A 27,962-nucleotide genomic window follows, 5' to 3' on the forward strand; every position below is an offset into this window, starting at 1 on the left:
AAGGGACCCTTTGAGGCCAGCAAATGTGGGGGGGAGGGGAAAGGGGGACAGAAGCTCCACCCCCGGAGGTGGAAGCTCCACCCCCAGGGAGTGGGAGCTCCACCCCTGGCACCCAGCCCCTGTCCTGGGGGTAGAAGCCCCGCCCCCAGCACGCGAACTACAAAAGGTTCGCCATCACTGGACTAGATGTTGATATAGTGATTTGTATTGATGTTAATGCAATGCTGTGATTTTATGGACTGTATTTTATATGGAACTGTAATTCTATTTTTATTGATGTAATCCTCCCTCGATCCGCAGGGAGAGGTGGGAAATATAAATAAAAACTATTTATTATTATTATTATTATTATTATTATTATTATTATTATTTTCAAGGCTGTGCACTTTGCTAGAAGATGAAAACAAGCAATAGTATACAATATCCATTTGCATACAAAATAATAAGTACAAATTTTTCCAATATATATAAAAGGCTGAAAACTATATATCCCAAATGATATACAAAATATAAAAATGTCCAACAATCAAAGTACATGTATTGGCATAAATGTCTGCACTTCCAGAGGACATATAATAAAGGTTAAAAAAGAAAACCAACAAAACCAAAACATCTTCCCCAGTGGAAAAAATGAGCTGTTGTAACATCACAATGATTTGTCTATTAGCATGGAATCATCCAGTGTAACTAAGCAGTAAGTTAGGCAATCAAACTAAATCCTGAATGTTCCACTGGATTGTAGTGCTATCATCATCCTGTGGTGGTGCATACACACAGCCCCACTGCCACTGGGGACAATGGAACTGAATGGTGGCGTGGCACAGGAAAATGGGGACCGTTCCTAATGGCAGCATGGCCATGGCCACGCTCCATCATTGGGGACAATGTGGGCTTGCCATCCACGGATACTCAGATCCACAGATGACAAATCTGTGGATACCGAGGGCCAACTGTATTCGATTTCATTAATATCTTTCTTGCTCAGTTTCTACATTTGTATTTCAGTTACCCTTCATAATTTTTATGTTTTGGATTATATCTTGTATCTTACCTGCTGTATACATTTGGTTAACTGCCATGGGGATTTAGGGAGCCAGTATGATGTAGCCGTTTGAGTGTTACTATGGTGCTGAGATCAGGGTTCAAATCCCTGCTCAGCCATGAAAACCCAGTGGATGACCATGGACAAAAAATGTAGAGGATGTAAAAAAGTAAAGATGTAACAAGTGATTTGTCTGTGCCATGTTTAACCCACCTTCCACTAGTCACTATTGTGCCCATCGTGTAACTTAGTGGGTGGGTTACCACTGCACACTCTCACAAGACCTGTGTCAGAGTTGGCACCCAGAATCCCGGACAATCAATCAGTCAGTTTGATTATAGAATCAACAGCACTTTATTGATAGATCCAAAATCAGACATGTGCCTCACTCAGCTTCTTAGCTGAGACTAACCACACCTCCCCACAGACAAAGTAAAGGAATCACCCAAAGCCAAAATCCCCTCCCATGCAGAAGCCTGCCAAGCAAAGCCCCTCCTAGTTCCTACAGAACTGAAACCACAGTCCCCGCTCAGAGAGCCAGGCCTTCAAGGCCACCCGATAAGACACCTGGCCCTGCTATGCACTATACATCACTATCTACATTCCTAACTGCAGCCAAGCCCCCATCATCCCCAACTACTATACCTCAACACTATACACTATCTGGTAGAATACTAACAGGATTCTAACAGTCGGCCCCCCCTGAAAAGAAAACCCCCTCCCCCCAACAGCAGAAGCACAAGAAAGCAAGAAATCAAGTCATAGAATAAAGAGAAGGTTTGTCAGGGTACTGCGCATGAAAACGTGCTACCAAATCAGGTGCATTAACATGAGCAACAGAAACCCATTCATCATGATCAACAGGAAAATGCTTCCAGCATATGAGATACTGAAGTTTGCCCTTATGCAATCTAGAGTCCAGAATCCTAGCAACTTCGAAATGTTGTTGCCCATCAATCATCATAGGCAAAGGCTGCGAATCAGTCCTCTTCCAACGACCCGTGCTGCGATCTGGTTTCAGCAACCTAAAATGAAAAACGGGGTGTAGATGACGGTAGGACTTGGGAAGAAGGAGCTCAGCAGTGACATCATTAACAAGTCTCTTAACAGGAAAAGGCCCAATGAATTTAAGGCCCAGTTTTTTAGAGGGAAGCCTGGACTTCAAATTCTTAGTAGAAAGGTATACCATTTCCCCAGGCTTAATGTCCCAACCTTCAGACCTTTTCCTGTCCGCATACTTCTTATATTGACGTTTGGCGTCCTGCAACGCCTTAATAATCATAGGCCAGGCTCCCTTGACTTTCTCAGACCATTGAGTCACTGAAATAGGGTCAGACTTCTCAGCCGGCAAAGCAGGAAGTAGCTTGGGCTCAAACCCATAGTTAATCAAAAAAGGAGACTGCCCAGTACTGCGATGCACGGCACTGTTAAAAGCCACCTCAGCATGAGGGAGCAAGTCATACCAATCATCCTGCAGGTAATTCGTGTAAGAACGAAGGTATCTCTCTAGCGCCATATTCGTTTTTTCACATTGACCATCTGTCTCGGGGTGATAAGCCGTGCTGAGCGCTAATTGAACCCCCAACTTCTTCTGTAACACCCTCCATAAATTAGAGGTGAAGGTACTACCTCTATCTGAGATTATTCTGTCTGGCAATCCGTGGTATTTGTACACATGCAAAATAAACAAATCAGCCAGTTTAGAGGCCGAGGGCACCCCTTTACAAGCCACATAATGAGTCTGTTTAGAAAACAAGTCCACCACCACCCAAATGGTGTCTCTGCCCTTACTCAGTGGCAAGTCAATTATAAAGTCCATAGCAATGTGTTTCCATGGCATTTCAGGAGTGGGCAAAGGGTGAAGCAAACCTCTAGGCTTGCCTACCACAGGCTTGGCTCTAGCACAAACAGGGCAACTCTTTACATAAGCCTCCACATCAGCACGTACACCATCCCACCAATAAGTGTTTCGTAGTTTGTGGCAAGTCTTTAGATAACTCCAATGTCCAGGAGCTTTAGAATTATGGCACAGCTTTAAAATGTCTTCCCTCATGGAAGCAAGGACATAAATCTTTGAATTTCTAACCCATGTGCCTTGAGCATTTTGAGACAACAAGTCCTTATGGTGCAGGAGCCAATCATCTGCATCTGCCACCTGCTGGATCCTTAGCAGAATGTCATCCAACTGAATTTCAGACTTAGCCTAACAACCTGCAACAAACAAGCATTGTCAGTCTGTCACTAGTCTGTGAGGAGTAAGAGTCATATCCTTTTGCTGTGTTTTTGGTTGTTACTAGCATTGAACAGGGACAAAGTGAGTGCAGCCATGTGCCATCACAGCAGATGCCCACTATGCAATGAGGAGCAACAACGCAAGTGCTTCTTCCCCTCCATCCCTGCACGGCCACCCTCCAAGTTTCATGAATGTCTGGCATTCTCTCCAAAGTCAGACAATCAGTTCCATATTTCTTGTATGTGAGCAGCTGTTGTGGAAATTTTTTGGATGTAATATTAAAGTTTTGGGGTGACTTTGTAAAATGTGTGATAAAAAGAAATGGAAGATTGAATCAGAACACAGAGTGTTTAATCCAGAGTGGACTAATAGATAGTTGTTTACTTACATGAGAGACAAATATTATGCCTTGTTTGCTGAGAAGTAAGAGCCATTCCAAAGGAATACAGTCTTCATCACCATTTGAAATCAAAACATCCTGACTTGAACAAATTGTTTACCAATGAAAAACAAATTGAGGAATTTTTCACAAAGGAAAAAACGAAGCAAAGCAAAACAAAACAAAACACTGGTTTACCTTTCCCAGTTTGAATCCTCTTCTGGGATGCAGCTGGTATTATCACACCAAAGGCAATGAACTAATTGTTGGAATGAGTCTGGCATATTTGGAAAGGCAGTAGTGGAGAATGTTGCTCATAATCACCATTCTTATTCTCACAAAGGTTGTTTGCTAATGGCTGTTTACCCTGTATCTAAAGATAATTTGTAAATCTATATAGTCCCAAGCAGAGATCTGAAGGACCAGCTTTGGTGGACCTGGATGAAAAGTGAATTTTTCCTAAGCCCTGATATAGGATCCAGGAAAGCCCCAAAGTGTTGAAGAAATATGAAAATAATATAATAAAGCTACAGTCTAACCAGAAGAAAAGAAGGAAAGGTGAAATATAAAGTTAAACATTAAACAATGGTGTTGTGATATACCTTCATAGAGTAATTGAGTCATAGAATCGTAGAGCTGGAAGAGACCACAAGGGCCATCAAGTCCAACCCCCTGCCATGCAGGAAATCACTATCAAAGCATCCCCAACAGATGGCCATCCAGCCTCTATTTAAAGACCTCGAAGGAAGGAGACCCCATCACGCTCCAAGGGAGTGTGTTCCACTGTCGAACAGCTCTTACTGTCATTTCTGACTTATAGTGACCCTAAAGTAGACTTATCACAGAGTTTTCTTGGCAAGATTTGGTCAGAGGCTGAGAGAGTGGGGCTTGCCCAACATTACCTGAACATGCCTTTGCACCTTGGTCTCCCAGTGTCCAAGTCTAATGCTCAAACCACTACATCATGCTGGCTCAAATTAAACTATAATGGGCCTAAGGTGGAAGATCTATTCTTAGATGGGGGATACTAGGAATTCTGCATATGCTCGCACCCCATTGTAAACAATGGGACACGAGCTCGTGCCACGGGCGCGTGTGCCATTTGTTTAATGGCTGCATGTCTTCCACATAAGCTTGAAGCCGCATATGGTGCACTCACATATGGCGTGGGCACACTGTATTAAATTACTAGCTGTAAACATAATGTTAAGGCTTTTCCAGACTAGCAATTTCTCCCAGTTTCAGTCAATTTGTGGGCATCTTGCTTATGATGAGGGCTGTGATGTTACCCATGGGATGTATCACCACCACCCTCATTCATGTTCAACTAGTGAAATAGAGTAACATATATATGTGTGTGGGTGGGTGGGTGAGTGCTCTTTCTGAGCACAGGAGCTCCCTGAGTGCATTGTTGGTAGAGATGGAAAGCAGCTTTAAACAGAGGCTGGATGGCCATCTGTTGAAGGTCCTTTGATTGTGAGTTCCTGCATGTCACGGGGTTGGACTAAATGATCTCTTCTAACTTCACAAATCTATGATTCTATGAAATAGTTATATAAGGGGGTATTGGCAACCTCCTTATGCAAGTAGCAATAGTATCACCTCTGGTATAACTAGGGTCCAATCTGCACTGCAGAAGAAAATGCAGTTTGACACCACTTTAGCTACTATGATTCCATTCTACAAAATCCTGGAATTTGTAGTTTGTTGTGGCACCGGAGCTCTCTGAAAGAGAAGGCTAAATATCACACAAATGTTTGGTGCTAATTGCTTTGATATGGTCAACTCATTAATGAATACATTTTAATCAACTACAAATCTCAGCATTCCATAGCATTGAGCCATGGCAGTTTAAGCTGTGTCCAACTGCATTATTTTTGCAAAACAGTTTAGACCTAGGATTCCAACACTCAAAACGCTGCACCACATGGGCTGTGTTTGGATCACAAATTTCAACAGAGAGTCTGAAATCTCCACATTGACTTGCTTTGGAGAAACAAAAATGTCTAGAATTTCACCCTGCTACACACATATATGAAGACATGGTAGATTCTAAAGAAGGAACTTCAGATAGTTAGATGCAGAGGTTTTGAACTGGATGTATTCAAAGTCTGCTTTTTTTGCAAAAAAATTAAAATACGATTTTTAAAACCATATAGTTTCAGTTGAGTGCTCAGTTATGACAATTCAAGCTGCCTTTGTCTAGACATCGTTTCTTTAGTGCTCGGAAATTTTCCTTTATTCCTTATGAGGATTTTACTCATGTTTTTGCTGTTATATGGGGGAGGGGGAAGCTGAATAATTCATTTAGGTTTCTCTCTGCTGCATCTTTGAAAACTCTGCAGTTTTTAGTAAAAAGGAAAGAGGAGATGAAAGAATCTAGCAACACCTTTGAGACTATCTGCTTTATTTTAATATAAGCTTTCATGGATTTCAATGGTACTACACGGTTATTCTGCCAACCTAGCAGTTTGAAAGCATGCAAATGCAAGTAGGTAAATAGATACCACTTTGGTAGGAAAATAACATTCAGTGCAGTCATGCTGACATCAGGACCACCAGATTCATCTTTGGACAATGCTGGCTCTTCGGCTTAATGACAGAGATGAGCACTCCTCCCTACAGTCAGTTATGACTAGACATTCATGTCAAGGGACTACCTTTATCTTTACCTGTATAGGGTTATTAATGCACCATGCTTAATGACATCACCAGGGCCAACCCTCAGTAACATAACTGGCACCCCCTTCCCTGTGACATCATGGGGTAATCCCTATGTCTCAGGTGTTGACTCTGAAATCTGAGATGCTGGTCACCTAGCAACCCTACATTGCCACCAATTGATTGCTTAGCAAAGTTTATTTGGATCATAGAAGGCAATGAATTGTCAGAATGTGTCCTGTGAAAGAAACAGCACTGATCTTTAATTTGGTTTTTATTATTATTGTTGTTGTTGGCCACAATATGGTAACTGGCACACAAAAATAATTTGATGCACAGTGTATGTTATGTCATAACGTAGCTGCTATGTGTTATTTTAAGTATTCTGGGTGTACAATTAATTCATCACAGGGTTTACAACTCTTCCCATAAACAAGATGGAATTGTCATTGACAAATGTTACAAGGAAAGGCCTGTTAAAGTTTATTCTAGGAAATACACGCCTGGTACTAATTTCAGTGACAGTGGTAGCTGCAGCTTCAGTGCCATTCTCACGGACATTCAGAGATGCTCCATGAATAGCCTGTAATGAAAGCAAGCAACGCTTAGTTCTGAACAGAAAGTAAGATTTTTTAAAGATGGTGTTATTCTTCTAAGCAAAGAACACATTTAATGTCTCAAAGACATTAATCATTTCATTACTTGGCTCCAGAATTTATTAATTTCCTCTTCCAACCAAAGAGAGAAATTCCCCCTTCATTCTTCCAGGCCAGAGTTTGAACCAGTGCAAATTACAACATATGGATCAAACTAATCTCTTGTGATTATTTTGACTGCCATCCAAGTTATGCTGTAGGGAAAAAACTTGCAGAGTAAAATTCAAGTCCCTAAACAGCAGTTGCATGATGATAACTATAGCTAGATTCTCCCAGAGTGTATTATTATTATTATTATTATTATTATTATTATTATTATTTTAAGGAAGTAAATTCAGATGTGAATGTTTTTGTGGTTGGTCACATTTGGGCAATAGTATTTTAGAATATTGACTTGTTTTCCCCAGTTTATACCAGCAGATTCAGACATTTTATCATAGCCTTGAATTCATCATATCCCTCTTAAATTTGTTATTGGCACACAGTAGCAGCTGGTGGCTTCTGTTTCAGGGAGATGGTGGAGCCACATTGTGTTTTAGTACAAAATTTAAATGATTTTTGGGGGGCATAGGGTTCATAACCTTGGATGGCTCCTTTAAATTTTAAACTAAAATGCAAGAAAGCTGTAGGTTGTAAGCATGCAAAAATTGCATGAGCAGAGATTTTCTCTGTTGGTTGCCTTATATACGTGACATTTCCCTCCTTTAGATTGATAACATTCTATACAGAATAAAAAGCCTATGTTCTTGTATATAATGTAATGTGTACAGAATTCTACAGATATGTATTCTTATATATTCTCTTGGAAGGCATGTTGCAATGAAGGATGGTCAAAATACACTTGGGAGGTTATGAATGCATAATCACTGTAGTTACATATCTACTCAGTAACTCCCAATCCAATCCCACTAATCCTCACTTACCAGGCAGCAGCCACTGTGAACAACTGGGATCTGTTCCTCTGCTGATCATGAAGCAACTGATTGACAGTCCCATATTAGAATGATTTCTTATGCTACAGACAGAAGCAAAGTCCATGTTGTAATTCCTCCTCATGCCAGCGATCAGTTGTGCAAGAGAGATGGGACCATCATTCAGCTGATTCCTGATTGACAGAGGAGCAGACCTTCATCTCTTGCACCAATAAGTAGGGGTTGGGGAAATTTCATGGCCCCTTCCTATCCCTAAACTAGGGAATACATAGAGATTGTGAATAGAAAACGTTCTTGAATGTGTAAATCTAGGTTATGCATTTGTAACTAACTGAGTGAATTCTGGCCATTATCTTCTCGTATGATATGAAGAGATACGCAGGGCAATTCCCACATCAAGATCATAATCCTATATGTCTCAGCACAGTATAGTATGTCGACACATGGATCTATGTTAGGTAGAGCCTTATAGTAAACAGCCTCTGAAGCCCCCAACCCAATAATTCTTTGCTTCATGGAAAGCAGGCAGGATCACAGAAGTGTCTGGTGCTGACTCTGGCAGATCTCAGTGGTGACGTCATACTTTTGCAATTTGTTTCAGAGGCATAGCCCAATGCTTCTGTGATCCTGCATGCTCATTACATAGTACAGAATGGCTATGTGTGGGGCTTCAGAGGCTGTTCAATATGTCTGTAACAGGGTGGAAAGCTTTAGGAACTAAAGGGATGGATGAAAGGAATACCAGCCTCTGCAGTATCTCCCATAAAGATATATATTTATACCACATAAGGGGAACATAACACTGACATATGTCCCTAAAAGGATGCCAGTCTATATGTTTTTGTACCTTCACATAAAAGTGTACCTGTAGCCAAGGAAGTAACAAGAGATCTTTCATTCTTGTTGCATGTTAAATTTTGAGAGGCATACCTTGGAAACCTTTAGGTTATGTGTCCCTGTTATTCCAGATAGGTCTGCATGGTCTGTGAATACTTCAGTAACTCCCAATTTACTTAATAGGTCCTTTACATCATAGTGGCCAGACAGTGAAAACCTTGGAAGAAAGAGATGTACTCCCCTGTTGAAAGAAGAATCAGAGTAAGGTGACCATCTAAGACAGGGCTGGACAACTATGGCCCTTCAGATGATTTTGGTCACCAGTTCCCATAATTCTACAGCATTGGTTATTCTGTATTAGAGATGGGGACAATATTTTTATTTCACCCATTTTAATGTACATCACATCTCAGACTTGGCTTAGTGTTAAGGATGTTGGTCCACTACATTAGATAGCTTAGGAAACACTGCCCTAAAATCAATATTTTCCTCTAAAGGCTTGTAAAGCTCTTATTGGTGCCTACATATGACTACCAGTACTAATTTGTACCCAAAAGTGCCATATGATCTTATTTCAATAGTTGTTGTTGTGTGCCTTTAAGTAGTTTCCGACACATGGTGATGCTAAGGCAGTATATGGGGTATTCTGAGAGAGTGTGACATGCCCAAAGTCACCCAGTGTGTTTCCATGGCCAAGAAGAGAATCAAACCCTGGTTCCTAGAGTTGTAGCTCCACACACAAACGACTGTTACAATATTCAAATATTTGTGGTTTGGGGTATGGTGATATGATAAAGAATGCATCAACACAACTTTTGAGTGTGGCCAAGATGAGTCAGAAGGAGGCAAAGAGCTGCTTCTTGGACTCTAAATTGTGATTATTCTCACTCATAGCTAGGGGGAAGCAAACATTTGCTGCCTTAGGCTAACAAGGGGCCCAAATCGACAGGCCAAAATAAAGCTGCTTTGGATCACTTTGGAGGTATGCTGTTTAAATGACACACACATCTTAAGAGGCCAGAAGCTGCATCGAAGCTGTGCTCCAGTCCTTAGGACTGGAGCACGGCTTTGGCATGGCTTCCAGCCTCTTAGAACGCATGCACCATTTAAACAGCATATCTCCAAAGTGATCCAAAGCAGCGTTATTTTGGCCTGTCTGTTTGGGCCCTACATAATTGTTATGAACTGACATCAGCTTCCTCTTTTATTAACGTATCTCAGCCTTAGAGAATGGCAAAAGCAAACCCCCTCTGAAGAAAGTTGCCAAGAAAACCCCATGATAGGCTCAGCTTAGGGTCACGATAAGAGAGAACTGACTTGAAGGAACACAACAACAACAAATAAATAGCTTTATGTAATTAAAATGAAAATTTGATAAACTATGATGTTTTCTAAGAAACTTTAAAGAGAATATTTTCTTTAAAAAATTAAAATTTTAAATTAAAAAAAACTTTTTTAAAAAAAGAATAAAAAACCTGAGGCCTCTCTTTTCTCCTCCCATTGAGCCTCAACCCACTCACATCGTCTTTCCAGTCTTTCAAAGGGAAGCATGCAAACACCACAGCCTGTTTCTGCTTAAAGGTTGAGGTTTGAGGAGCAGGGGTGTCACCTTCTCTTAGGGGGTCACTTGGTGTGGCCTGAACCCCCTGCCTACAGCTTTGAATCTAGTTAAGAACATTAGTACAGTTTTGGACCTAGATCTACATATTTGGCTTTCCATTCCACTCTACGATGCAAGCATCTAGGCACCTGGAGAATTCTTATAACTAATGCTTTCCCCCAAGAATCATAGAATCATAGAATCATGGAGTTGGAAGAGACCGCAAGGGCCATCCAGTACAACCCCCTGCCATGCAGGAAATCCAGATCAAAGCATCCCTGACAGATGGCCATCCAGCCTCTGTTTGAAGACCTCCAAGGAGGGGGACTCCACTACACTCCAAGGAAGTGTGTTCCACTGTCGAACAGCCCTTACTGTCAAGAAGTTCCTCCTAATGTTGAGGTGGAATCTCTTTTCCTGCAGCTTGCATCCATTGCTCCGGGTCCTAGTCTCTGGAGCAGCAGAAAACAAGCTTGCTCCCTCCTCAATATGACATCCCTTCAAATATTTAAACAGGGCTATCATATCACCTCTTAACCTTCTCTTCTCCAGGCTAAACATCCCCAGCTCCTAAGGCGTTCCTCATAGGGCAAGGTTTCCAGACCCTTCACCATTTTAGTCGCCCTCCTTTGGACACGCTCCAGTTTCTCAATGTCCTTTTTGAACTGTGGCGCCCAGAACTGGACACAATATTCCAGGTGGGGCCTGACCAGAGCAGAATATAGTGGCACTATTACTTCCCTTGATCTAGACACTATACTTCTATTGATGCAGCCTAAAATCGCATTGGCCTTGTTAGCTGCCGCATCGCACTGTTGACTCATGTTCAACTTGTGGTCTACTCGGACTCCTAGATCCCTTTCACATGTTGTCTCCTTAAGCTAGGTGTCCCCCATCCTATATCTGTGCATTTCATTTTTTCCCCCTAAGTGCAGTACCTTACATTTCTCCCTGTTGAAGTTCATTTTGTTAGCTGTGGCCCAGCTTTCTAGTCTATTCAGGTCATTTTGAATTTTGATCCTCTCCTCTGGAGTATTAGCTATTCCTCCTAATTTGGTGTCATCTGCAAATTTGATAAGTATTCCCCCAATTTTTTCCTCCAAGTCATTGATAAAGATGTTGAACAGTACTGGGCCCAGGACAGAGCCCTGTGGGACCCCACTGGTCACTTCTCTCCAGGATGAAAAGGTGCCCTGTTGAAGACAGAGCTGAATACACATGCTCCCATCCCATTTTTAACCTTGTACGGTAACAAGTATATGAGTCTGAGAGACTGTAACATATTAAAGCTCATGCAGTAAGCAAGCGCTGGAGCTGAAGTCTCAGCACTCCAGGTTACACATTTCATTCATTGCAGCCCATTGGCTTACCGTAGTTTCAGTGAATTTGCCCATTTAAGTAGAACTTCTTTCCCCAGAGCATCTTCCACCAGTTTCAGTTTCCCTGGGTCAGGGAGAATGAACAATGCTGAAGCATCACCCTTGTATGAAAGGTGGACCACCGGGCAGGACAGCTCCTTGTCATAATATATGTTAAAGATGCCTTGTCTGTTCATCATAGGAACTTTCACTATAGTTTCTTCATCCACAAAGAAGTTGTCTTCATGAGTATACTCATAATTGAAAGGTTTTTTCCAGTAAGCTTATGAAGTGAAAGACATGGGAATGAAGATTATTTTTTAATATCTCCCCATTATAGTGATAAAAAGCCATTTCACATTTTTAAAAATTGACATAAATTTAAAATTCAAACCATCATCAAAATCTGAAACTGAAGTTTTGAAACTGTGGACAGTTTTAGCTTTTCCACTTCAAATCCACCCAGTAACAAATCTTGGGGACCACTGTTAAATTGTAAAACGTTTTTAAAATCTGCTCCATCATCTTCAACACAGGAATACTATGTTATCCAGATGCAAAAACAAAACCTTTACGCTCTTTTGTTTCTTATAGCTCAAATCCAATTGCACAACTGGAAGTCCTGGTGAGAGATTATGTGTAGGTGGGTTGAGAGAGATTAATACTATCGTAATGACTCTATATGCTGGGTTCTATGAACTGATGTTCCTAGGCTTGCTCCTGCAGCCAGCATCACAGTGAGCAGCATAGCTTCACTGTACATAAACTTTCCCTATTTGAGGAAGGACCAAATGCTGTAATCCTTTCCTATTTTGGGAGCCAGCTGTCAGAACAATGATGCAACTGCTTCTCTGCATATGGGACTCTCTGTTTTAGGAAAAAGCATGTATGGAAACCAGAGCTCCTTGCCTAGGCATGGGCATCAGGGATGCTTGTGATCCTGGCATTTTTGGAGCAGTGTGGGAGAAAAATCTCTGACTGAAGATGATAGCAAGGACTGAGTAGTCATTGACAGATGATAGCATAGATTCTGCTCCCCATGCTGTCCTTTTCCAGCTGTGAGGAAGAGTGATATAGAGGGGGAGGAGTGGGAGGAGATCCATCCCGTTATTTCTGATCAGTTGTTTGAAATAACTGCCTAATTTTCCCATGTGTCTCCATCCTTCCCAGATAGAAAAGCCAATATTGTGCTGAGTTAGCAAGTTTTCTTTGCCCATACTCACCAAATGTAGTTTGCTTGTCTTCAGACTTCCTATTTGTTTGTTTTACCACACCCACTCTCTTTCTGAATCACTTGAACCTTCCAGTATTTTCTTCCTTTCCTCCATTAGGCCATGTTTTGATCATGCACAAAATATTTGTAAGGCAGAACTTCCAAGGGACCCTGGGATATTTATATGCTTTGCATGGACATCTGGGTTTATCACTTTGTCTGCTAGATCTTGTGGATTGGTAGGTGGTTGTGGAACTAACTGTTGTTCAACTTCTGTCTTGCCAGTTTGATTACTCTGTTTGAAAGATCCAGTATGTTTTCACACAGTGTTGAGTACATTTTGTAAGGAGGAATTGCTCAGCATCAGATGGATATCAATTGTGGGAGGCAAGTGACTCTCTATACCACTTGGTGGGTTAGATGATGGACCTCTAAGGGCTAGATCAGACTGGAGGCCAAGTGTATCCTTCCTCTAGTTTAATAACATGGTTTTATAACACAGTAATAATAATGAAATGGTTCATCTATCTTACCTTTCAGGAAAATATAGTTTACAATTACTGTTATGTCGAATGGATCAAGATCCTTGACTACATCCACTAATTTTCCATTGGTTTTCTTCTCAATGTAGCTATTGATCTGATTTTCTGCTTCTGTACGATTTTTGAAGTTAGTAGGAAATACATCAGCCTGATAAAAATGTTTGGCATCCTTCAAGAATTTCTTCAGGAGCTTGAACTGATTGTGTGTGAAAAGGACATTTCCAATACTCAGCTCACTTTCAGCCTCTGGCTGGTTTAGCACGTTCAGGAGATCACGGAAACTTTTGTGTATTTCTTGCTCATTGATCTCTGTCTGGTTGAAGCCAAGTACTAACAATAGCTGACTCAGAGTGGTTGTTTTAGCCCCCAGTGACAGCAAGGCAAAGGCACTGGAGATGCTCAGAGGAGAAAAGAAAATGTTCTTGCTAGCAGCTTCTGAAGCAAGTTGGTGGTAGAATTTGATGGCAAAATCAGCATTGCCTGAGACTATGTTCAGAAAGGATGGTGTCTTGGGAGGTTTATGTTCAGCACAGCTGGCAACAGCAAGGTGCACAGTAAAAATCAACCATCGAGTCAAATTAGACATCGTGTTTCCGTTGAAGAAATCTGTAGAGAAAGAACAATATAGCCATTACAAAATTCAGTGAGTTAAAGAAATATGTCTGTTGTATCAATGTAAGACAGCATCTTTATATCTTGCTGAGTTTTATGGGAGCTATTGTTCTGCAGGCACCACTTTCTGGAGGCTTGACTGGATCATTAGAAGGCAGTTGAATTGTATGGCAAGAGCTGGGCAATTCAGAAATGTTCAGTTCTACACTGTCATTATTGTTACTATTATTATTTGTATCCCCTTTTCCCTCACTCAGGATTCAAGACAGCTCCCAACACTTAAAACAAACTTAGGGCCTGTACAGACTGGGGGAAAGGGGTGGACAGAGGCCACCCCTTTCTCCCCCGGATTGTGGCTGTGTCAACCAAATGGCGTGGTAATGATGCACCTGGAAAAAGGAGCCATGAAACACGTCTCCTTTCTCTGCCACTGCCAAGGCACCATTGGTGCCCTGGAGTGGCATGATGTGGTGTAACTAGAGTCAAATCTGTATTACAGAGATTTGACACCTCTTTAACTGCCATGGCTCTGTCCTACAGAATCCTGGGATATGATGTTAGTTGTGGAGTTCAAGATGGATGGGAGTTTCTCAAAAGGGAGATACTGAAGGCACAAATTAAAACAGTTCCAGTGAGAAAGAAAAATGGGAGGTGTCGCAAGAACCCAGGATGGATGACCAAGGAACTTTCAGCTCAGCTAAATTTTAAACGGAACATGTATAAGAAATGGAAAAATGGGGAAATCATCAAAGAGGAATTCAAACAAATAGCTAGCAAGTGTAGAGATAAGGTCAGAAAAGCTAAAGCACAGAATGAACTCAGGCTTGCTAGAGAGGTTAAGAACAACAAAAAGGGCTTTTATGGATATGTCCGCAGCAAAAGGAAGAAGAAGGAAACAGTAGGACCACTGCGTGGAGAAGATGGCAAAATGCTAACAGAGGACAGAGAAAAGGCAGAATTACTCAGCACTTTCTTTGCCTCAGTCTTCTCAGAAAAGGCAAAGGGATCTCAACCTAAGGATAATGGAGCAGAGGACAGAATAGGGGAATTTCAGCACAGAATAAGTAAAGAGATAGTACAGGAATTCCTTGTTAATCTAAATGAATTTAAGTTGCCAGGACCAGATGAACTACATCCAAGGGTATTAAAAGAACTAGCAAATGTAATATCGGAGCCATTGGCAATAATCTTTGAAAACTCCTGGAGAACAGGAGAAGTCCCAGCAGACTGGAGGAGGGCAAACGTTGTCCCCATCTTCAAAAAGGGGAAGAAAGAGGATCCAAACAATTATCGGCCAGTTAGTCTGACATCAGTTCTAGGAAAGATTCTGGAGCAGATCATTAAACAGAGAGTCTGTGAACATCTAGAAAGCAATTCCATAATCACAAAAAGTCAACATGGGTTTCAGAGAAACAAATCATGATCTTTTTCTTTGATAAAATTACTAGCTTGGTAGATGAAGGGAATGCTGTGGATATAGTATATCTTAATAATAAATAATAATAAAGTTTTTATTTATATCCCGCACCTTCCTTCGATCAGGGCGGCTTACAGTATAAAATTTCAAACAACAATACATACAATAAAATCCAAAATACATCACATATAAACAATAATAAAAAATACAGGCAAAAAAGCCCCAAAGCCCTTCCTCTTGGCCACGAAAGAGGAGGGAGGCCCACAGGATTTTTAATTGGGGAATGCCTGTTGGAACAGGAAGGTCTTCAAATCCTTCCTGAATTGGGCCAGGGTAGTAGTCGAGCGGAGCTCAGTGGGCAGCGTATTCCAAAGGGCTGGGGCAGCAGTGGAAAATGTCCTCCTTGTGGTGGAGGACAATCTAGTCCCAGGCACCTTCAGTAGCTGCTGCCCAGATGTCCTGAGGATGCGAGGCGGAATGTACGGGGAGAGGCGGTCCTTTAGGTAACCTGGACCCAAGCCATTTAGGGCTTTATAGGTAATAACCAACGCCTTATATTGGGCCCGGAAGCGGATAGGCAACCAATGGAGATCTTTCAATACCGGTGTTATATGGCTGGTCCTGGGAGCACCAGTGACCAGCCGGGCTGCCATGTTCTGAACCATTTGCAGCTTCCGAGTTTGATATAAGGGTTGCCCCATGTAGAGTACATTGCAGAAATCCAATCTCGAGGTTACCAGAGCATGTACAACAGTTTCTAGGTCCCTCTGGGCCAGGTATGGGCGCAGCTGGCGAATCAGCCGAAGCTGATAACAGGTGCTCTTGACCGTCGCATTCACCTGAGCAGTCAGGTGAAGCGACGAGTCAAGAAGCACCCCCAGACTGCGCACGGAGTCCTTCACAGGGAGCGTGACCCCGTTCAGGACAGGTGGAACCACCGCCATTCCTGGACCAGGGGAACCTATAACTAGTACCTCCGTTTTCTCTGGATTCAATTTGAGTCGGTTTTCCCTCATCCAGCCCATTACTGACTCCAGGCACGCCACGAGAGGAGAGACCGCATCCCCAGTCACTGCATCAGTCGGAGACATAGAGAAAATGATTTGGGTGTCATCGGCGTACTGATAACCCCGCGCCCCATGTCTCCGGATGATCTCTCCCAGCGGTTTCATGTAAATGTTAAATAGCATGGGAGACAGAATGGCCCCTTGAGGGACCCCGGTTTTAAGGGGCCTCTCGTCGGAGCACACGTCTCCCAGCTGCACCATCTGGGACCTCCCAGAGAGGTAGGACCGGAACCACTGCAGCGCAGTGCCCCCGATTCCCACCTCTGCCAGGCGTCCCAGAAGGATACCATGGTCTATGGTATCGAAAGCCGCTGAGATGTCCAAGAGCACCAACAGGGACACGCTTCCCCTGTCAATGCCCAGACGGAGATCATCGACCAAGGCGACCATGGCTGTCTCAACCCCGTAGCCCGCCCGGAAGCCAGTTTGAAATGGGTCTAGATAATCCGTTTCATCCAAGACCGCCTGAAGCTGGATTGCAACCGCTCTCTCGATCACCTTTCCCAAAAATGGTAGCAGCGAAACAGGCCGATAATTATTATGTACCAGGGGGTCGAGGGAGGGCTTTTTTAGAATAGGTTTTACTATGGCCAATTTCAGTTGTGATGGAAATTGCCCATCCCTCAAAGATGTATTAACTATCTGGCGTAACAAAGTTGTTACCGCCAATCCCCCCTGGGCCACTAACCACGAGGGACAGGGATCGAGAGAGCAGGTTGTCTTCCGAACACTTCCGAGGATCTTGTCCACATCCTCGGTACTTACCGACTCAAACCGATCTAGTTTAATAAAGTCCACGGAGGCTCCGGACACCTCTACCTTAGGTTCTGCTAAAATGTCGGCGTTCAGACCTTCGATTATCCGAGAGGTTTTATCCGCAAAAAAGTCGTTAAATAAGTCACAGCAGGCCTTAGTAGGTTCAAGGATCTGGTTCTGAGCGGGAGGGAGCTGAGTTAGCTCCCTGACCACCCTGAACAACTCTGCCGGACGCGACTCTGCGGACGCAATACGAGCACCATAGAACAAATTCTTTGCTGCTCGTATTGCCTCTCCGTAGTCCTCTAACAGTTGGTCTAGGAGAGCCTTGTCGTCTAAGCAAAGGTGTTTCCGCCAACGGTACTCTAGCCGTCGCAGTGACCGCTTCCTTGCCCGGAGATCTTCCGTATACCAGGGCTTGCATTTGGAAGCGGGCCTGAGAGGGTGCTTAGGAGCGATACTGTATATAGCCCTTGAAAGACCGGTATTCCAGACAGCGGTGAGGGCATCAACAGAGTCGCCGTCGCTTCCAACCATGGACCCCTCTAAGGCTTCCTGGAACCTTTTGGGTTCCATCAGCCTTCGAGGGTGGACCATCCTAACTGGTCCGCCACCCCCGGGGGGGATCTGGGTAGAGACCTTGATTTTCGCCTCTACCAGGAAATGATCCGTCCATGACAGGGGGGAAACATTAGCTATTTCCACCCACGGATTCTCCGCCTCCGAACAGAAGACCAAATCGAGAGTATTACCCGCACAATGCGTAGGACCCTGTATGAGCTGGGACAGGCCCATGGCCGCCATGGTATCCATGAATTCCCGAGCCGCACCGGATGGAACATAGCTGGCCGTGAGGGAGATGTTGAAATCACCCAGGACAAGTAGCCTGGGCGTCTCCAGCATCAGCTCCGCGACCAGCTGTGTCAGCTCGTTAAGGGAGTCCGCTAGTGCACGGGGTGGCCGATACACTAACAGAATCCCTAGACTGTCCCTAGCCTTCAGGGTCAGGTAAATACACTCAATATAGGAGGTCTGTCGGATGTGGTTCCTGGTGAGGGATACGGTGTTACTGTGTATCAAGGCCACACCCCCTCCCCGCCCACCTAACCTGCGCTGATTTCAGTAAGGCCTTTGACAGGGTTCCTCATGACATTCTTGCAAACAAGCTTGTAAAATGTGGGCTAGACAAGGCAACTGTTATGTGGATTTGTAACTGGTTGACCAGCCAAACCCAAAGTGTGCTCAACAATGGCACCTTTTCATCCTGGAGGGAAGTAACCAGTGGTGTTCCACAGGGCTCTGTCCTGGGCCCAGTACCGCCTCTACTGCCAAGATCCTGGTCCATGCCCTAGTGATCTCACGACTGGATTACTGTAACGTCCTCCTGGCTGGGCTTCCTCTCTCTCACCTCCGTCCTTTAATCTCTGTCCAGCATTCAGCTGCACGCATTATCACATCTGCCCACCGCTCTGACCACATCTCTCCTGTGTTGGCATCCCTTCACTGGCTCCCTCTCCCTTTCCGCATTCAGTATAAGCTTCTGCTGTCGACATTCAAAGCCCTCCATGGACTGGCCCCTCCTTACTTATCAGACCTTCTTTCTCCTCACCTTCCCACCAGGGCCCTCCGTTCTGGTAGTCAAGGGTGCCTGCCTCAGCCCAGGATTTCCTCTGCCCCATCCCGGATTCGCCCCTTTTCACTTGCTGCCCCTCACTCCTGGAACCTTCTTCCCCCACAAGCAAGAGCCATCACTTCTTTAACTAGCTTCAAAACGGAGTTGAAAACCATCCTGTTCAGAGAAGCCTTCCCAGGCATTGCGTAATTGTCGCTTACTATCTGATGTTCTTTTATTGCCTGTTTATCGAACCATTTCCTGTATTGCTATGTATTGTATATGTATTATCCTACTTGAGAGTATGTATTTTCCCTGGATGAAGATTAACCTTCCATTTTGAAGCCAAGCCCTCCCTCCAGTCCATCTGCCTTGGTCCAGGCCTCAGAGGTAGAGAGGAACTGCTGGACCTCTTACCCTTTCCCTCCACCACTCCCTTCTCCTTCTGTGTCATGTCTTTTTAGATTGTAAGCCTGAGGGCAGGGAACCGTCTAACTAAAAGATTGCATGTACAGCACTGTGTAAATTTACAGCGCTTCATAAATAAAGGTTAATAATAATAATAATAAATAATAACATCTTTATCAATGACTTGGAGGAAAAAATTGGGGGAATACTTATCAAATTTGCAGATGACACCAAATTAGGAGGAATAGCTAATACTCCAGAGGAGAGGATCAAAATTCAAAATGACCTGAATAGACTAGAAAGCTGGGCCACAGCTAACAAAATGAACTTCAACAGGGAGAAATGTAAGGTACTGCACTTAGGGGGGAAAAATGAAATGCACAGATATAGGATGGGGGACACCTGGCTTAAGGAGACAACATGTGAAAGGGATCTAGGAGTCCAAGTAGACCACAAGTTGAACATGAGTCAACAGTGCGATGCGGCAGCTAATAAGGCCAATGCGATTTTAGGGTGGATCAATAAAAGTATAGTGTCTAGATCAAGCGAAGTAATAGTGCCACTATATTCTGCTCTGGTCAGGCCCCACTTGGAATATTGTGTCCAGTTCTGGGCACCACAATTCAAAAAGGACATTGAGAAACTGGAGCGTGTCCAAAGGAGGGCGACTAAAATGGTGAAGGGTCTGGAAACCTTGCCCTATGAGGAACGCCTTAGGAGCTGGGGATGTTTAGCCTGGAGAAGAGAAGGTTAAGAGGTGATATGATAGCTCTGTTTAAATATTTGAAGGGATGTCATATTGAGGAGGGAGCCAGCTTGTTTTCTGCTGCTCCAGAGACTAGGACCCGGAGCAATGGATGCAAGCTGCAGGAAAAGAGATTCCACCTCAACATTAGGAGGAACTTCCTGACAGTAAGGGCTGTTTGACAGTGGAACACACTTCCTCGGAGTGTAGTGGAGTATCCCTCCTTGGAGGTCTTCAAACAGAGGCTGGATGGCCATCTGTCGGGGATGCTTTGATTGTGATTTCCTGCATGGCAGGGGGTTGGACTGGATGGCCCTTGTGGTCTCTTCCAACTCTATGATTCTATGATTCTATGATTCTATGTGGTATCAGAGCTCACTGACAGAGAAGATTAAATATGAAATTTGTATCTTACAAAACTACAAATTTCAGAATTCCATTGCACTGAACCAGGACAGTTAAAGCGGTGTGAAACTGCATCATATCTCAGGGATGTAGCCAGGATTTTAGGAAGGGGGGGTCCAGACTGAGTGCCGCCATTATAATGGGGCTTGGGCGCGGCGGCACAGCAGCACACACCATTTGTTTTTCTAATGGAAGGGGGGTCCGGACCCCAAGAACCCCCCCTTGGCTACATCCCTGCATATCTGCAGTGCAAATTAGACCTAGGAGTGCCAGCGCTCAGACCACTACTCTACACTGTCTGTTTTTGAATCACAATTCTTAACTGAGATTTAGAAATCTTACCAATGACTTCCTTTGGATAGAATAGCTAGAATTTCACCTTGCTACACATATATATATACATGGAATCTGCAGACATGACAGACTCTAAAGAGAGAATTTCAGATAGTTGCTAGTTACATACAGCCCTTCAAATAACCAAGACCTGAGCCATATAGGGCTATGTAGATCATCACTGGCACTTTGAATTGTGTTCAAAAATATACTGGAAGCTAGTGTTCCAAGAAGGACACATTTAACAATTTGGCTGCAACTTTTTGACTCAGCTGAGGTTTCAAAACACTTTTCAAAGGCAGACCCACATAAAGTAAGGCCTGCTAAAGACGGGCCAAAAGCTGCGTGGCTGTGCCGATACTTAGGGCTTGGGAGCACGCAGCAACTGCAAGCTCCCAAGCCCTAGTACGTATGGGCCCCACCATTTTGGTGTGTGCATGTTTAGACAGCGTGTGTACCAGTGACATGTCTTGTGTGATACGTCCAAACAGCGTGGCGCACAAGATATATCACCACGATGCCCCAGGGCACAAATGGCACCTTGGCAGCGTCGCGGGAAGGAGCTCCATTTCAGAGCTCCTTTTGGTAGTGGATCGTTGCCGCAGCCGGGCGGTTGCTGCAGTAACAATCCGGAGAAGAAAGGGATGGCTTCTGGCCGTCCCTTTCTTCTCATCAGTACCGGGCCTAAGTTACAGTAATCCAAGACAGAATGGAACTAAAACACCTATTGTATACAACCTTATTTCTGTTTTAGTTTTCAGAAACATTCATTCATATATTCATGTACATTTTTAAAAAATAAGTCCATTTCTGTGTATTCTTTTTTATGAACTATGTCTCAGAGAACATGTACAAATTTCAGTGACAAACTGTCTTCAGATTGGTTTTGGATAGTGGCAGTTTAACCATTTTGGCTTTTAAAGCTTTTTGTGCCTATATTTTTATTATTGGGGGAGGATGTTTTTACTAGAAGAAGTTACTTTTAGGCAATTCTAGTCATTTTAGGTATATCCTTTTAGACAAATTAAACTAATTCTGTATTGTTATTGTTGTGACCTGTGTGCACCCATAACCCTTGTTGGGACCTATGGAAATGACGCACAGTGTCCACCACGACCACCTGCAGAGTTCAACCACGTCGACAAGACGCCAAGAAAAAGGAATCTGTGAAGATGTCTTCAACTAATAATGACTCTTACAAGTCTTCACTCTAAACGAGGGCTTTAATATTCCTTTGCAGTATTTACAACATAGATATACACAGTGTATTGGACATCCGTCTCTAATACACACTATTTACACCAACCAACAATAACACAACCTCTGAGGCAGCCACAGTAACACACAACCATCTCACTGCCTCTCAGTAACAGACACACCCTACTCACAGTCACCAACTGTCTCTCTGTGACAGTTGAGAACGACAGTTGACAGTTGCATCAACATTCCAATGATGCACTGTTTGAATGCTAACACATTAGCTGCCACTGGAACTGTAAATTATCTGCACAACAGCTCCCTCTAGTGGCCACACCAATGTCATTTCCTGACATTCCCCTCCAAATGACATGTGGTGTGTCCCATGTGTCATTTACCCTAGTTCCATGTGTGTTTCCATGAACCTTCCCATTCCACACAATACCTGATCTCCTGGATCTCTTCCACCTCTCCTGCTCAGTGCATGTCCCTCTGAGCTTTTCTTGGGTGTTCACAGATTTCCTTACTGCTATTACGGAAGAGGCCTGTGCCTGCTTCACTACAAAGAACTTGCCCTTCTGAGACCTCATAGGTATCAGGAACGTTTCTTGACCACCCTCAGTGTCACCGCCACTAACCCTGGCCTGAGTGTCTTGCTCCTGAACCTCTTTCTTTGGTTTTGATTGCAAGTCTCCAGGCCGTTTTAACACGCCTGTTCTCCACCACATCAGTGCAAGCTAGTGCCTCTTGCACCACAAACCTCTCTGGTGGTTTCCTGACTCGTTGACTCCTTCGTGGAATAATCTCTGTACACCCCCTATCACCCTTACTTTCACTACTTGTCTGAACCTCTGCATCTGCAGATGGCACTTTCTCACTCTCTTTAGTAGTGATGGCTGAGGTCTGTGTACTTCTATGTTCCCTGGAAGTGCTAGGCTGGCCATCTGGCTTAACCTCCGGTGTTTGTGTGTCCACTGAAGTGCTAGGCTCCTCCAAAGTGCCTTGTTGATGTGAATCACTAGGCTGATGTGAAGTGACTGGTTCCTCATCCTTCACATCCCTGGATGCTTGTACCTCTCCATTTCCAGAGTTTGTGTTAACACCGATGCTTTTAAACTTAACAAAAACATCTTGATTTGGATACACTTTTTCCCACCCAGCATGGGTTTCAAATCTAGCACTCCTGGAATACAAAATCCTGTTCCCATCCATTAGGAACCTGTATTTTTTCCCTTCATAGCCAATAAAACGCAGCCTTTGGCTCTTGGGCTCATTCTTTTTCCTGAACTGAGAAGGAATGTACACAGAGGCATACTGTCCAAATACTCTCAAGTATTTTAGGTTGAGTGCTCTGCCATATAACAGTTTATATGGGGTTTGATTAATAACTCTGCACCATGACCTATTTACAATGTGGCAAGCTGTTCTTGTGGCTTCTCCCCACAAATTAGCTGGTGCTCCAGAATCCTCCAGCATACAGTCCCTGATTTGATTAATCATTCCTATCCTGCGTTCAGCCAAAACATCTTCTGCAGGACCACCAGGATTCGTGGTCTTATGCTGGATTCCCTTCCTCCCAAACCATTGCTGTAATTTGTTACAGAGAAATTCCCCACCTCTATCTGTCACAAAAGTGCCCACTTTGTAGGGAAACTCCCTCTCAATGGAATTCACCCACTTCTTGATCATATCAGCAGCCTCACTTTTGGTTTTGAGCATTGCAACGTAAGAAAACCGGGTATGCCTGTCCACAATCAGTAAAGTAAACTTGTTACCCCCTGCACTCTTTACTGGATGTGGCCCTGACAAGTCTGCGTGTAACACCTGAAAAGGCCTTTGGGTTACGCATTTGCTCACCTTTGCTACTGGATAAGCCTTGACTTTTACCTTCTTACACACAGCACAGTCAAGGTAACTATTACAGTTCTCTACCCTGAAATCTGGGCATATCTTTTCCACGTTTCTCAAACCTTTGAAACTTATATGGCCCATAACTCGATGGAAGTAATGTGCACAACCATCATGCAGTGGCTTATTTGTTACATTCCCACACTGCCCCTGTGCCACCATGTGGTAAATATGGTTTTTCTTTACAGCTTTACCACACACTACCCCCTCTTTGGATACAATCCCTTCATTCCCTTTGAAAGGGATCTCATACCCATCAGAGGTAAGAGAAGATACACTTTCAAGGTTATTTAGCAGTTTTGGTGCACACAGTACATTATGAAAAACCTTTTGCAAACCTGGGATTAACACAGACCCTTGTACTTCCACCTTGCCAGAGTCACTATCTGCAAACACAACAGTGTCCACTGGTGCTGGCCTTGGGCTCTGTAGTTCATCCCTGTTAGGGGTCATGTGGTGAGAACACCCACTGTCCAAAAATCCAGACAGACTGATCCCTTTTCCCACTCACAACTCCCTCCACAGAAGTAGCAAGCCCCCTCCCATCCTGGGGCTTCTTCTTATGTGAAGTCTGTCCTTCCTTTGCCGCAGAGACCTTTGGACAGTTCTTTCTCAGATGCCCGGTCTCTCCACAGGAATAACATCTCCATGTCCTGCAGACAGCAGCACTCCCCTCCTCGGGCAAGGACCTAGGTTGGTTGGTTGGTTGTCGTCTCCAGCTGGTCGCTCCCTTGAAGCTCTCCTCAGAGTCTCTCCTCTGTACTTCCTCCAGGATCCTTGATGCAACAAGGTCCACATTCAAATCAGCTTCAGTTACTCCCTGAAGGTTATACATCAGAAATTCCCAATCATTGTTTAGACTACTCAGAAGTATGTAGGCTTTCTGGGATTCTTCTATTTGAATGCCACGCTCACTGCACTCTGCGAAGTTGTCCTGCATTTTCTTTAAATGCACAAGCACAGATTCACCTTCCTGTTGCTTGCAGCAGTATAGCTTTCTGCTACAGAGCATCTTAGACAAGGCTCCAGCTGGCTGATTAACGATTTCCAGTGCTTTCCACACATCAAACACTGACCTCTTATTTCTGATGTGATTCGGTTGGTTTGGCTCTACAGCTAAAACAATTGCTGCTTTAGCCTTTTCGTCACCAGCTAATTGATCCTCATCATCCAGGTCTGGCTGTTTCTTTACATAGTCCCATAAGTCCTGCTTTATCAACAAAGCCTTCATGTAGACTTTCCAGGAAAAATAATTTTTGTCATTTAATTTTTCAAATCTGATAGCCATTTCCATGTTGCGCTGAGTCGGCGACTTGAACAGACGCAAACAAACACACCAAACAGACTGATAAGAGTCCAGGCAGGCTGCCAGTTAACTCCAGACAGAATTAAGCTTCCAAAACAAACTGATAAGAGCAGAGTCCATGAGTAGACACACTTAACTCACTTCTCTTCAGGACTTTTTCTCTTCAGCCCTCCAATAAGCCAAACACAGCTCACCAGTTGCAGAACTAGATCTCCCACAGCTTCTCTAGCGTTGTCCATGTGGCTACTGGGCCCGTAACCCTTGTTGTGGCCTGTGTGCTGCGCCCATAACCCTTGTTGGGACCTATGGAAATGACACACAGTGTCCACCACGACCACCTGCAGAGTTCAACCATGTCGACAGGACGCCAAGAAGAAAGAATCTGTGAAGATGTCTTCAACTAATAATGACTCTTACAAGTCTTCACTCTAAACGAGGGCTTTAATCTTTCTTTGCAGTATTTACAACATAGATATACACAGTGTATTGGACATCCGTCTCTAATACACACTATTTACACCAGCCAACAATAACACAACCTCTGAGGCAGCCACATTAACACACAACCATCTCACTGCCTCTCAGTAACAGACACAGCCCACTCTAAGGCACCAACTGTCTCACTCTAACAAACACAGCCCACTCTCAGGCACCAACTGTCTCTCAGTCTGCTCTCAGTGACAGTTGAGAACTGACAGTTGACAGTTGCATCAACATTCCGATGATGCCCTGTTTGAATGCTAACACATTAGCTGCCACTGGAGCTGTAAATTATCTGCACAACAGCTCCCCCTAGTGGCCACACCAATGTCATTTCCTGACAGTTATTTCATAAGCATTTTGCATTTTATTTGACTGTACTGAACTGTAATTGCCTGGACTTTTAAACAACAAATGTTATAGTTAATTGAGCATACAAATTGAACATCCCTGGGAACCTGCTCAAAACTGTTCATCTTTTTGGAGTATTCAAAGACTCTCTTAATTTTCTCTCACGCTTAATAATAGGAACAAACTGATTTGTTTGTAGAACAGATTGTTTTAGATATAATATCTTTAACTGCAATGGGATAAAATAATCATAGAAAATACCTCAGTCTTCAGTTTTGATTTTCTCTGTGATATGAATGATGAATTAGCAAAATTTCTGTTTACTTTTATCTGCATTAGTCAGACATTATCCTCTGTTAAACAAACAGGTAACTCATTTTCCTATGACAATGGGGCAAATAATAACTTAATAAAATGTTCTAGGTTTTTTTTCCCATAAATGACATGGGAAAGAAATACAGGTTGAGTCTCGCTTGTCCAGAATGCTCGGGGTCAGAAGTGTTTTGTATTTTGGAGTTTTTTGGATTTTGGAATATTTAAGTGCAGTGGGAGTCTCTCTTGTGCACTGCATCTTGTGCTGTGTCCTCCTGTGCATTGTTACAGTTCACTAGCATGCTTGCCTGTCATGTCAGCAACATAACTCTGTCATTTTAAAGTTACCTGTTGTAGATTCTGAGGTAGGACCTCAACCTGAGGTCTTAAAACTCAAATGTGGAGGAAATCACAGCCTCTAAAGCACTGTCAGGGACACTTTATCTATTAATGTCCTGCATTCATTGGGAGGGGTTTAGATTAGATACTGTTTGTTGTGATTGTGTCCCTTCATTTCCAATTTATTGTGTCCCAGAAGACAATAACAAAGCTTCTCTGAATAAATCTTGCAAAGAGAAGCTCATGATAGGATTGCCTTAGGGTTGACATTAGTAGGAAAGGATGTGAAGGCACACAATGAAAACAACAAGGTGAGCATATCACGGGGCTTTCTTTGCAAGATTTGTTCAAAGGAGGTTTGACATTTGCTGTCCTCTGAGGCTGAGAGCATGTGACTTTCTCAAGGTCACTCAGTTGATTTCTAGCACCTTAAAACTCAACTATTCTATATTCTGTAATCTGGTTTGATAGTACTGAATTGTGGTTGCTCCCTCTTTTTCCTGTCAGACTTTGATATCTGGCAGTTACCTTGCAGATAGGCATCAAATGGTCTCCTCTATTCTGCATGTAGCTGTAATTCATGAATTTAAGTATTTCAGATCAGTGAGAGTTGTGTTCACTTGGTCTTGATAACAATTTATCATAGTCATTTCAATGAATTTCTTCACAAGTGAAACAGGAAGATTTAGGGATTTTAAAACATGGAATGTGGGGGAAAGTGAAACTGACAGACTTATCCATCTGTTTGTACTCCTCCATATTCCATATCGGCTGCATCTGCACTGCAAAATAATGCAGTTTGACACTGCTTTAACTGCCATGGCTCAGTGTGATGGAATTCTGGGATTTGTAGTTTTGTGAGAGATTTATCCTTTTCGTCAGAGAGTTCTAGTGCCACAACAAATTCCAGAATTTCATAGCACTGAGCCATGACAGTTAAAGCATTGTCAGAATGCATTATTTTTGCAAGTACAGATGCAGCCTTAGATGAAATAAGAGACAAAAAGAGAAATGGGACATGGTCTGGCAACCCAAAGGAAGATGACATAGTAGAAGGATTTACGTAAAAACAGCAAATTTATCACCATGAAAAAAATTGCAGATTCATCAAAATAAAGTGTTTGATTCATATTGTACATTCAGGACAAGCATAATCTGATTACCATTCAGTAATTGTTAGAAGTAGGCAGTCCACAATGATCAACTAACTCCTCACTCAGAGGTGTACTAAATCTTGGTTGTCTTTCCCAATCCTGCAGCA

At 43.3% G+C, this 27,962-nt stretch overlaps 1 protein-coding gene across 4 annotated transcripts; it reads right to left on the reverse strand.

Annotated features, from left to right (window-relative positions):
• Nucleotides 1-5,832: 5,832 nt before the first annotated feature.
• Nucleotides 5,833-27,904, reverse strand: LOC149315084 (alpha-1-antiproteinase-like). Of its 4 annotated transcripts, none has more exons than XM_089523595.1 (5): nt 27,865-27,904; nt 13,445-14,059; nt 11,711-11,981; nt 8,834-8,981; nt 5,833-6,898 (listed from the first exon to the last, which is right to left on the reverse strand). In XM_089523595.1, the coding sequence occupies exons 2-5, from the start codon at nt 14,037-14,039 to the stop codon at nt 6,713-6,715; spliced, it is 1,200 nt and encodes a 399-aa protein (XP_089379721.1). In that variant the 5' UTR covers nt 14,040-14,059; nt 27,865-27,904; the 3' UTR covers nt 5,833-6,712. The 4 variants fall into 4 exon arrangements, with proteins under 4 accessions (XP_089379721.1, XP_089379720.1, XP_089379719.1 ...); XM_089523594.1 differs by lacking the exon at nt 27,865-27,904 and adding an exon at nt 24,509-24,698; XM_089523593.1 differs by lacking the exon at nt 27,865-27,904 and adding an exon at nt 24,269-24,698.
• Nucleotides 27,905-27,962: the final 58 nt, after the last annotated feature.

This window comes from Sceloporus occidentalis, unplaced genomic scaffold, assembly GCF_023333645.1.
Source record: "Sceloporus occidentalis isolate IW3139 unplaced genomic scaffold, rSceOcc1.0.p SCAF_4, whole genome shotgun sequence".
Classification (NCBI taxonomy): domain Eukaryota; kingdom Metazoa; phylum Chordata; class Lepidosauria; order Squamata; family Phrynosomatidae; genus Sceloporus; species Sceloporus occidentalis.